The sequence below is a fragment of the Schistocerca cancellata genome, chromosome 9 (genome assembly GCF_023864275.1).
Source record: "Schistocerca cancellata isolate TAMUIC-IGC-003103 chromosome 9, iqSchCanc2.1, whole genome shotgun sequence".
Lineage (NCBI taxonomy): Eukaryota > Metazoa > Arthropoda > Insecta > Orthoptera > Acrididae > Schistocerca > Schistocerca cancellata.
Genome location: NC_064634.1, coordinates 396,088,578 through 396,100,665, shown reverse-complemented (window position 1 = coordinate 396,100,665; position 12,088 = coordinate 396,088,578). Strand labels below are relative to the sequence as shown.

General features: G+C 46.7%; 1 protein-coding gene across 8 annotated transcripts in view; it reads right to left on the bottom strand.

The window, feature by feature from the left end:
* Positions 1-12,088, bottom strand: part of LOC126100822 (protein bric-a-brac 1-like) — a 485,405-nt gene that overhangs the window by 156,304 nt on the left and 317,013 nt on the right. For 7 of the 8 annotated variants that reach the window (XM_049911458.1, XM_049911462.1, XM_049911456.1 and 4 more), the window contains one exon: positions 10,862-11,026. In XM_049911458.1, coding sequence (XP_049767415.1) covers positions 10,862-11,026 — 165 coding nt within the window. Of the gene's footprint in view, positions 1-488; positions 700-10,861; positions 11,027-12,088 lie in introns of those variants that run through there. The other variant, XM_049911471.1, reaches the window with a different exon arrangement.

Genomic DNA, 12,088 nt, shown 5'->3' with positions numbered 1-12,088 from the left:
AGCATAAGCCTTGCAGGTAACCAACTGATCATTTATTTCTGTTAGTCCATCACAATTCCTGTTCAAAAAGATGGTTCTTCTTTGTGTACGTCGAATCTTACGTGCATATTTTCTGCGATCGAATTGGTAAGTAAGAGAAACTTTCTCGTGAAAATTTCTGCGACACTGTTCTTATCTACAAGAATAAAAGAATTTATAGATGAATGATAACGCTTACAATGGGAAGAGGAAGTATTGTTCCACATGTAACGCAAAGAATTTAACATCTTAATAGATCCTCCAAATAATTGGAGTTGTGTGTCATTTAAAAAGTTACTCTTGATTTCAAGCCAAACTGATATATCTGAAAGTCTTTCTGTACACTGACCAACGCATGCTGATTGAAGTTAGCCAGGAAAGGATACCAACCGCAAACTGCGTCTCAATTTTACTGCGTCTGGCAGATTGTTGGAAAAAGTTGTTGCGTGAAATGCGTGTTTTTGCTTTACCTGTTTCTGCGCTTTGGAAGCTCTCCGGTAAGACCTCTTGATGGAACGACACTATGTGCTTGGCCATGCCGGATGTGCTGGAGCAAAAAACGAGCCTCTTCCCACATAACAAACAAACTACGTTCTCACGGCCAAGAGCTTGGAAGTGCTCCCACACCCACGATCGCTTTCTGTAGGCCGAGGACATGGCTGCGGTCCGGTACCGACACGAATATCGACACCGGGAGCCGGCGCCGAGCCGAGGCTAGCCGAGCAGGCCGTGACGTCACGCCTTCCGGCTGCTGATTAGGCGACGCACATGGCAGCGGGTAGGGATGAGACTAGGAGGGGCGCCGGGCTACGGAGGAGGCCGGGCAGTCGCGCGTGACGCAATTCACACGCTACGCCATGTGACTGTCGGTTACGTCAACAAGTGCAATGATACAGCGTAACGGCGGAAAGTGTAAACAGCACTGTCACCAACAGTATTTATTTTGCAGCATAGCTCTGAGCAACGCTGAGCAGCGATACGTGCCTCGATTGCCCCTGCTTGTATTTTCTTTGCTAGTGTACTGAGTATGGATGTCAAAGTCTCATAAGTGAAATACTTACGAGGTCCGCGGGGTTTATATTCACAGTAATAATTGTTTTTGTAGGGAAAGGTACACAAGGTGAACACGTTCGTTCTGCCAGATTTGCGGAGACGACGGATAAAAATATGTGGAGTGTTTGTCTGTCTGTATTCAACAGGATGGTACAACATAGCACACTGCTAATGCACCCATGGCAGTTGTGAAGAAACGTTCCCATGGTCTCATTTAGATGACATGTCGTTGCCAGCAACATTTTAGCCCCTCTGTCCGCGATAATTTGAGTGCGAACTGTGCCATGAATATGTTGTCGCTCAGGGCGGCAGATCATGACGGTTCTCCTTTTCTCGAGTAAAATCCTCAATACAGTGCAAGTGAGAAACCGAGCGCCTGCGTCAAAACCCAGAATTACTTCACAGAATTGCCATCCATGACGGCAACATGGGACCTAACCCGATTGGGCATCGACGCGAACTTCGCTTCGATTGCACCATTCCATGCCGTTTCAGCTCTAGAGCAGAGTCCAAAAGTCGTCGTGGATGGGCTGTGGTGACGTGTCCGCCTCTCGGCAACCCACAATAAAATGTTTTCAATAAGTGTGAGATTTGGATAATGTGCTTGGCAGAATGAAAACTTGAACATCAATATTGAAGACATGCGGACACCATGGGCAAATGCGATCTTGCATTAAACATCACAGGGTCACGAAGGGAAGACAGAGCACAGCCGCTGGCCTTAACATGTCAGAAATATACAAGAGGCGTTCAATAAATAATTCACCCCATTTTTTCTCAGCCAATTTCGCTTGAAAAGTGGCGGAATATGTTGTGGGGCTTGTGGAATATTCCCGCTTCATCTCCTACAGTTTCACGAAGTTCCGATGGATGGCGGCGCTACACGTAACCTCCAAAATAGCCGTCGTAACAGAGGTGTGTTCCAGGGAGAGAGCTCTCACTGCTTCGTTTGGAGGAAAACCAGAGCATCGGAGGTATTCATAGACGCTTGCAGAATGTCTACGGAGGCCAGTGAACAAAGGCACTGTGAGTCGTTGGGCAGAGCGTCCGTCATCATCGCAACTAAGTCGTGCAATTCTGCCCGATCTACCGCGTATCGGCGGGCCGCACACAACTCTGACTTCAGCAATGTTGGAACATGCGGACACACTGATTTGAGGTGATCGGCGAATGCCTCGCTGTACAACTGGACATCACCGTTGGTAGTGTTGACGCAGTCGTCCACCTAGTGGGGTACTTAAAGATGGGTTCCTCGACGCCTATTTTAACAGAAGACCATAAAGAGCAACTGATGACTGAGCCGTAGTAAAAATTGCTGTTTTGAAGAGCGCGCCGCAGCGCGTAGTGTGAAGCAGTCGCCCTCCGTTTCTGGCGGTGGCGCCGCTATTGCAATCGCAGCTTTGGTGTCTCCCTCTGGTGGGAAAGGGGAAAGATTGCCTGTTCACGTGCATTTAAGGGGCGCTATGAGCTCGCCAGTCGCCCCCACCTCCTCCTCTTCCTCGAAAGGATACGAATCCTATACACCTCCCGTAAACTCGATCCTCCTCCACCCGCTCGTCTCCCCGATCATCTCCCACCCCCGCCCGCTGCCGCGCCTGTACTCCCATGTCCCACCTGGTCTCCATCTCTCCACCCTCCATACCCTCTCCCAAGGTGGCTTCCGCCAGCTCCCCCTCCCTGATGATGTCCTCCTCCCCTGCATCTACCCCTCCTATCAACTTTGATCCTTCCCCCCCCCCCTCCTGTGTCCTTTCCTTTCGGCACCCTCCCTCCCCCCCTTTCCCTTCCCTTCTCTTTCCTTTCCCCCTCCCTCCTACCCTCTCCTCCGGGCTTCCCCTCCCCCTTCCTCCCTCCCCCTCTCTCCTTTGCCCGTGGCATCTCTGCTCTCCCCTCTCCCATCTCCCCTTCCTCCTCCTCCACCCCCCTCTTGGCAGGTCCCCGGACTCGTACACGCTCAGTGAACATTCGCGCGCCGGAGACCATCGCCACCAGTGTTCAGTGTGTGTGCATCGTTTTGTGTTTCGTGCAGTTCCGACTCAACTGTTCACATGTGCCGTCGCCGTTCGCCGTGTTTTGTGCGCCATGTTTTCCAAGTGTTAGTGTTTTTTCGTCCAACGTGAACGGCTTCTTGTCTCTTGTTTTTTTTGTATCTCCATGTTTTTGCCCGCCGTCTTTTTTGTATATCACCGCTCTATCATGTTTATTGTGCAACTAAAGGCTGAAGAGCAGCGTACCATGCTGCTGCCAGCCCACCTGTATAGGTGTTTAAATTACAATAAAGGAAAAAAAAAAAAAAAAAACTCGCCAGTCGGTCAGTCTGGGTCTGTCTCTCGTCCGGATTTGTTAGGCAGTTAGTGTCTGTCTGTCGTTCGGATCAACCTTTAAAGCCGGCAAAATGAGCGTCTTTCCACTCCGCCAGTAAGAGAACTCAGCGAGTAGTAGCCCGATCGGGGCTCAGTTCCTGCATCTGAGTCTGCGCGTTAGGCCGCCAGTCTGCTCGAGTTTGGTCATTGGCGGTTGAATCGATCGGTTGGTCGGTCGCGCACTGAGACACAAGATGACTTGTCCGCCTTTAGCGTCGGCGCATGTGAGGTCGCCACGTGAGTCCAGTGGGCCGCGGCGTATAGCGAGGGGTAGTGACTTCGCGGTCGACACGAGGGCAACAGGAGTCAACCCACGACATCAGTCTGGTCGGTGCGAGCCGCGACGCCGTGAGATGGGAGATCGGCGCGCCTTCCTGCGTCCGTTGAAGCGGCTGGCAGCGGACGGTTCGGGAGAGCGATTTTGGGGTGCTGCGCTAGGTCTTCTCGAGAAATCGCAGTTCATTAGAAGTTAAGTGATTGGTCATATGTTGTTTGATTTACTCTTGTTAAATTCTACTTGTTTTCTTGGTGAGGTCACCAGCCGTTTTGCTTTGGGGTCGTCCCACCATTCTTCTCCGTTTGCCCACCCGCGGGAAGGTGGCTGTTTATAAATTAGGTCGTCCGTTTTTCCCTTGTGGAGTAGGGGCGGGTTAGAGCAACCTGCGGTTCGGGTTGCTCGGTAATCTCCCTATCAATCTACCGTACGTTAGTAGCTGCCTCTGTCATGTTTGTCGGATTTGGTGTGTTAACGAATTTATTACTTGGAGTGTAACGGCCTAATACCTGAAATATGTTTTGATCTTTGAAAACTTTGATATTATTGCCTATGATCTTGAGATGAGGTATCTGTGTACCGTAGAGCATCTTAACTATTGTTTGGCCAACTTTCACCGCAATAATTTTCTTACAAGTTAAAATCAAGTTGCACCTTCGGCTTCAAGGTTAATATTTTAATTGTGTTTTGTACCATTTACATCCCTCCTACTGGGGTGCATAGTTTGTGTGCTTGTGTAAATTGTTAAAACTCTTAGTTTAAAGTTGTCTGGTATGTTGCAGATTTGCACCAGTGTAGTTTTTCAATGGCTGTTGTGAGCGGTCGTAACTACAGCCGTGCCAAAAGGGAGTGGCAAGGTTCTCTGCCCAAAAGCTCATACAGTCAAAACTTGTTTCTTTCTGCCTCTGAATAAATTGTAACTATGATACTTAGAGAGAGCTTTCTGATTATAATTTCAAATATGTTTCTTTTAAAAAATGCTTTTAGGCTCTATTAAAGTGAATAAAATTCCCATTTGTTAAAAGGAATTAGGTTATGATTGCATCAGTTACTCCCTGGCAACTACTTCCAGGCTTACATAGTGTGATTAAATATGTTAATGTTCTTGATGAATCGCTAGTAAATAAAATAAATTCTTAACAATATTCTTTGGAAATAAATCACGGTTCAATGACCAATGAGCATAATTGTTTGCGCGTTACGAGGTTGATCGTGACAAGTTTTTGTCGAACATCGTCACAGGCGATGAAACATGCGTTCATCACTTCGACCCGGAAACAAAACCACAATCCGTGGAGTGGCGCCACACCACTTCTCTTCCAAAGTTCAAGGCCGCACACGGCTCTTCTGGGGCTCTGAAGGGGTTATTCCGTTTGATGTCCTCCCTCACAGTGCAACGATAAACTTTGAAGTGTATTGTGCAACCTTCTCGAAACTGAAGAAACGACTTCAGCGTGTTCGTCGCCACAGCACTGCAAACGAACTTCTCATTCCCCATGGCAATGCAAGGTCTCACACGTTTGCGTACTCGAGACGAGTTCACAAAACTTCACTCTACTATACTTCCTTATTCACCCTACAACTCTGATCTCGCGCCTTCCGACTTCCATCTGTATAGCCCAACGAAGGATGCACTCCACGTAAAGCAGTACGTTAATCATGGGGAGATACTGATGCAACAAGACGTTTGCCTTGACGTCGTTCGGTACAGGTGTGCCAAGTGGGCACAGAGACTCTCCCGGTAAGGTTGTGTAAGGCCATCGCACTGAACGGAGACTGTGCTGACAAATTGAGTTTTGTAGCGAAAAGAGTGGGAATAATGTGTGTATTTGAATCCCGAATGAAATAAACCTGCTTTCAGAAAAAAATATGTTACTTCACTTATTGAACGCTCCCTGTAAGACCTGCTGTCCCGATTACCGGCTACGCCAACTATGGATGATCGTGTTGTGCATCCGATGGCATCCCATATAAATACGCTGATGCTCGGTTCGTATGACGACGACGACTGCAAGATGACAAGGTTCGTTCTCCTCAGAGTCATTACAAACGCGGACGCGCATCGTGGTGCACGCAGAGGCGGAACTCGTCTGGAAAAACTACTGGTGGCTTTTCTGTCTCCAGTGTTGTCGGTGGGAGCACAAGTGTCAACGATGTTGTCTCTGCTGACGCGTCGAGATGATAATGTTTGGCTTGAAGGGCGCGACAATGCGCAGTTATCAGCACCCGAACAAATTCCTAATATTTACATAGTCCAATCTCGCCACTTTCACGAATGATGATGAAATGATGAGGACAACACAAACACCCAGCCCCCAGGGCAGAGAAAATCCACAATCCGGCCGGGAATCGTATCCGGGGCCTCGTGATTCATAGCCACTAGACCACTAACTAAAATTGGGGCCGTTGAGATCCTAGACGGCTTTGAGTACGAACCTCCTGAACCCATCTATTACAAATTCGCATGACCATTTCAGGATTCCGACCAACGCTAGCAACAAACTGGCGTGATGACTGGGTGTTGTGTGCTGTCCTTAGGTTAGTTAGGTTTAAGTAGTTCTAAGTTCTAGGGGACTGATGACCATAGATGTTAAGTCCCATAGTGCTCAGAGCCATTTGAACCATATGAGCCAACATACTGGCGGGAAAACAAACTGCAATCTCCGTGAGCCACAATCCTAGCAGAATTTCGATTCACGCCACGAGAAGCCTTTCGTTCTTACACGAGGCATAAAATTATATTCTCACAAACGATATTCAAATGCGACTCCTGACTGACAAACCCGCTACGCACTTACGTTGTTGTCGTCGTCGTCGTCGTCGTCGTCGTCGTCGTCAGTCCTGAGACTGGTTTGATGCAGCTCTCCATGCTACTCTAACCTGTGCAAGCTTCTTCACCCCCCAGTACCTACTGCAACCTACGTCCTTCTGAATCTAATGTATTCATCTCTTGGTCTTCCTCTACGATTTTTACCCTCCACGCTACCATCCAATACTAAGCTGGTGATCCCCTGATGCCTCAGAACATGCCCTACCAACCGATCCCTTCTTGTCAAGTTGTGCCACAAACTCCTCTTCTCCCCAATTCTATTCAATACCTCCTCATTAGTTATGTGATCTATCCATCTAATCTTCAGAATTCTTCTGTAGCACCACATTTCGAAAGCTTCTATTCTCTTCTTGTCCAAACTATTTATCGTCCATGTTTCATTTCCATACATGGCTACACTCTACACAAATACTTTCCGAAACGACTTCCTGACAAATCTATACTCGATGTTAACAAATTTCTCTTCTTCAGACACGCTTTCCTGGCATTGCCAGTCTATATTTTATATCCTCTCTACTTCGACCATCATCAGTTTTTTGCTCCCCAAATAGCAAAACTCCTTTACTACTTTAAGTGTCTCATTTCCTAATCTAATTCCCGCAGCATCACCCGATTTAATTCGACTACATTCCATTATCCTCGTTTTGCTTTTGTTGATGTTCATCTTATATCCACCTTTCAAGACACTGTCCATTCCGTTCAACTGTTCTTCCAATGTCATCGGCGAACCTCAAAGTTTTTATTTCTTCCCCACGACTTTTAATTCCTACTCCGAATTTCTCTTTTGTTTCCTTTACTGCTTGCTCAATACACAGATTGAATAGCATCGGGGAGAGGCTACAACCCTGTCTCACTTCCTTCCCAATCACTGCTTCCCTTTCATGCCCCTCGACTCATAACTGCCATCTGGTTTCTGTAAAAATTGTAAATAGCCTTTCGCTCCCTGTATATTACCCCTGCCACATTCAGAATCTGAAAGAGTGTATTCCAGTCAACATTGTCAAAAGCTTTCTCGAAGTCTACAAATGCTAGGAACGCAGGTTTGCTTTCCTTAATCTTTCTTCTAAGAAGTCGTAAGGTCAGTATTGCCTCACATGTTCCAATATTTCTACAGAATCCGAACTGTTCTTCAGCGAGGTCGGCTCCTACCAGTTTTTCCATTCGTCTGTAAAGAATTCGCGTTAGTATTTTGCAGCTGTGACTTATTAAACTGATAGTTCGGTAATTTTCACATATGTCAACACGTGCTTTATTTGGGACTGGACTTATTATAATACAAAAACAGGTTATACACTGAGGTAAGAGGAGTCATGGGATAGCAATATATACATACACAGATGCCGATGGTATCGCGTGCACAAAGTATAAAACGGCAGTGCATTGGCGGAGCTGTTATTTAGACTCAGGTGATTCATGTGAGAACGTTTCCGTCGTGATTATGGCTCCACGATGAAAATTAACATGCTTTCAACGTGGAATGGCAGTTGGAACCAGACGCATGCGACAGTCCATTTCAAAAATCGTCGGGGAATTCAATATTCCGAGATCCACACTGTCAAAGTGTAACGCCAATACTCAATTTCCGGCGTTGCCTCTCACCAAGAATAACGCAACGGTCGACAGCGTTCACTTAACAATCGATAGCACGACATTTGTGTGGCTTGTCAGTGCTAACAGACATGTTGCACTGCGTAAAATAACCACAGAAATCAATGTGGGACGTACGACGAATTTATCCATTGGATCAATGCGGCAAAATTTGGCGTTAATGGACTATGGCAGCAGACGACCGGCGCGGGTGCCTTTACTAACAGCACGACACGGCCTGCAGAAAAAAAAAAGGTTCAAATGGTTCTGAGCACTATGGGACTCAACTTCTGAGGTCATCAGTCCCCTTGAACTTAGAACTACTTAAACCTAACTAACCTAAGGACATCACACACATCGATGCCCGAGGCAGGATTCGAACCTGCGACCGTAGCGGTCTCGCGGTTCCAGACTGCAGCGCCTAGAACCGCACGGCCACTCCGACCGGCCGGCCGGCCTGCCTGCAGCGCCTCACCTAGGCTCGTGACCATATCGGCTGGACCCTAAAAGACTGGTCAGATGAGTCCCAATTTCAGTTGGTAAGAGCTGATGTACGGATCGAGTGTGGTGTAGACCCCCAAGCAGCCATGAACACAAGTTGTCAACAAGCCACTGTGGCACTATAATGCTATGAACTGTGTTTATATGGAATGGACCGATCATTGACTGAAAGAGGTTATGTTCGGCTACCTGAAGACAATTTGGTTCTGGACAATTAGAGCGCATGATTTAATCACCCAAATCGCCCGACATGTATCCCATTTACGGGACGTGATTGAGATGTCAGTTCGTGCACAAAATCCTGCACCAGGAAGTGAATTCTGGACCGCTACACAGGCAGCTTGGCTCGATATTTCTGCTAGGGATTTCCAATGACTTGTTGACTCCATGCCACTTCGTGTTGCTGCACTACGCTGAGCAAGAGGAGGTCTAACACGATATTAGCAGGTATCCCACGACTAGCGTCACCCAGGGTAAGATGAGCATTAATAATACCAAAAGAAAGGTAACAAATTATAGTCCAACTAAGTCGGGCGAGGCTGAGAAAATTAGATTAGGAAACAATAAAACGTAGTAGATGAATTTTGCTGCTCGGGCAGCGAAGTAACTGATGATGGTTGAAGTAGAGAGGATACATAACGCAGGCTAGCTATAGCATGAAAGCATTTCAGCAAGTATGAATTTGTTGACACTGAACATAAATTTAAGCGTTTGGAAGTCTTTTCTAAAAGCATTTGTCTGGAGGTAGCCTTGTACTAAAGTGAAACGTGGATGATAAGCAATTCAGACACGGAGAGAACAGGAGCTTTTAAAATCTGGTGTCACAGAATTACGCTGAAGATTAGATGGTAAGTCGCACAGCTAATGAAGAAGGCTAAAACTGGGGAGAAAAGAAATTTATGGCACCACTTGACTAAAAGAAGGGCTTGGTTGATTCTGAGGTGTCATTGAATTGTCAATCTGGTATTGGAGCGTAGTGGGGTGTGGGGGCAGTAGAGGGAGACGAAGAGATGAACACAGTAAGGAAGTTGAAATCAATGTTGGTTGCAGTAGTTATTCGCGGATAAAGAGGCCTGCTGAGGACAAACTAGCCTGGAGAGTGCGATCAAACCAATATCTTTAAGCATATAATACGGTCCACGCCTAACGCTAGTAATTTTTAATGCAGTAGGTTTCACCAACAGAAAAACGATTTTTCACACTTCATCTCTGTATTGGATATCATGAGAAAACTGGTAAAAAAATATTGTCTCTCTTACGATAGTCTCACATCGCCCCATGATAATGGCTGTTTTCAGTGCTCTTCAATATTATAATACTCCGAAATCAAATAACACACTGTACGCAAATCTACAATTTTGTACTAGTTTACCTGTGGTGAAAATTAGTGAGAGGTCATTTTGTTGCAATGGAGACTTAAAAACTTCTGAGACCTGAAGTCTACAATTAAACTGAAAAATTAGGCAATTTCAGTAACTACGTAACAGCTTATTTTCACAATATTTCATCCCCTCCTGTTTCGATTATCATTTGTGAAAATTAATGGGTGTATCCTAAGCGGAATTATGTTTGAGAAAATGTAAGCATGCATGATCGAATATGGTTATTTAAATGTACTTATCCAAGCTGCGTTATTTACCGTAAAAAAACGGTGTCAGAGGCAACTAGAAACAAATGGAAACAAATGGAAACTAATGCACATCCGAGAACCTTTACGAGGAAAACCAACAACTGACCTCTCGCATTTTCTCGGTGTTCTTTATTAATAGTGTGCTTCCGGCTGTTCTGCCGAGCTGCTGTTTTCATTTCGTGCTCAATATTAGGCTGGCCGACCCAGCGGCCTTCTTTAGGTACTGCGAGTTTTGTTCTGCGTGTATTCGCTGCCTTGACTCACAACACATTGCGAGTCCTGGCAGCGAGTACAGAACAGCAAAACTCGCAGCACCTGAAGAACGCGCCTGGACCGAGCAACGAAATATTGTGCATAAAATGGAAACAACAACTCTGCAAGCACACTATTATAAACAAGTTTTTTTGTTCTGGTTTCAAGTGATGCAGACTTAAGTCGTACTCGACATGTGACATGGAGGCGGGAGGGGGGGGGGGGGGGGCGCAGAGCAGAGAGGCATGTTCTCGGATGTGGTCTGAAAGGATGGCGGCAGTTCTCAATACCATGTTGGAATCTAAATCGAATTCTCGGTTCTAGGACTGCTCAGCGCCAGAAGAAGTACTCACCTTGGCGACGTGGCCATGGCTGCTGCTGATGCTCCCTGAGAGTAGGGCGGATGAAGCGAGATGGTGGCGGCGGCGGCGACGCAGACGTCGACGGCACGTCGGGCGGCTCGTCTTTGATATGTCCCAGCAGCAGCGGCTCCTGCGGCCCCAGGAAGCTGTCCTCGACTGTGCCCACAAGACGTAAGAGTATGAATGAACTGTCTACAGTTAGGACATACAAACAACAGAGCTAACAGCGACGAGAACACGACAAAATACACAGAAACACAGTAACTTATGCCCGTACGGCAGTTTGTACGTAAGAAGAGATGGGTTTCGATTTTGGGTCTAGAAGGACTCTTAAGAAACCATTTGGCAGCTGATGGGGGAACTCTCAAACGACACGCAAGCAGCCTTAGTGGCGTCAAATCAAAATCTTCACTTCAAAACATGTGTATACAAATGTATGCATACAACACTGTACAATGACGGAAAAAATCCGACACCAACAAATAATTAATGTAGAGTAATGAAATTTATGGAATGCATTTGTCTAGGTAACATATTAAAGTGACTAACTTTGCAAGATAACAGGTTAATGCATGCATGAATGAGAAAAGCCATTGAAAAAGTCAAATGTTGGTACATCAACAACAAGTGAAACCGCCAGAATATAGAAACGCAAACATGCATGCATTGTGTCGCACAGATGTCAGTTTGTGGTATGGAGTTCCACGCCTGTTGCACTTGGTCGGTCATAACAGGGACGGTTAATGCTGGTTGTAGATGACGCTGGAGTCTTAGTCCGATGCTGCCCCATACGTGTTCGATACGAAACTGGTGACCAAGCAGGCCTAGGCAACGTGCCGACACTCTGTAGAGCATGTTAGGTTGCAACAGCAGTATGTGTGCGAGCGTTATCCTGTTGGTGAACACCCCCTGCATGGCAGCAAAACAGGTCGAACCACCGGACCGACGTACAAATTTGCACTCAGGGCGCGTAGATGATCGCGGGAGTGCTCCTGCTGTAATGCGAAATCGCCCTCAGACCAGTGCGTCTAGCACGCAAATGGTTCAAATGGCTCTAAGCACTATGGGACTTAACATCTGAGGTCCTCAGTCCCCGAGACTACTTAATCTTAACTAACCTAAGGACATCACACATATCTATGCCCGAGGCAGGACTCGAACCTGCGGCCGTAGCAGCAGCGCGGTTTCTGACTGAAGCGCCTAGAACCGCTCGGCTAC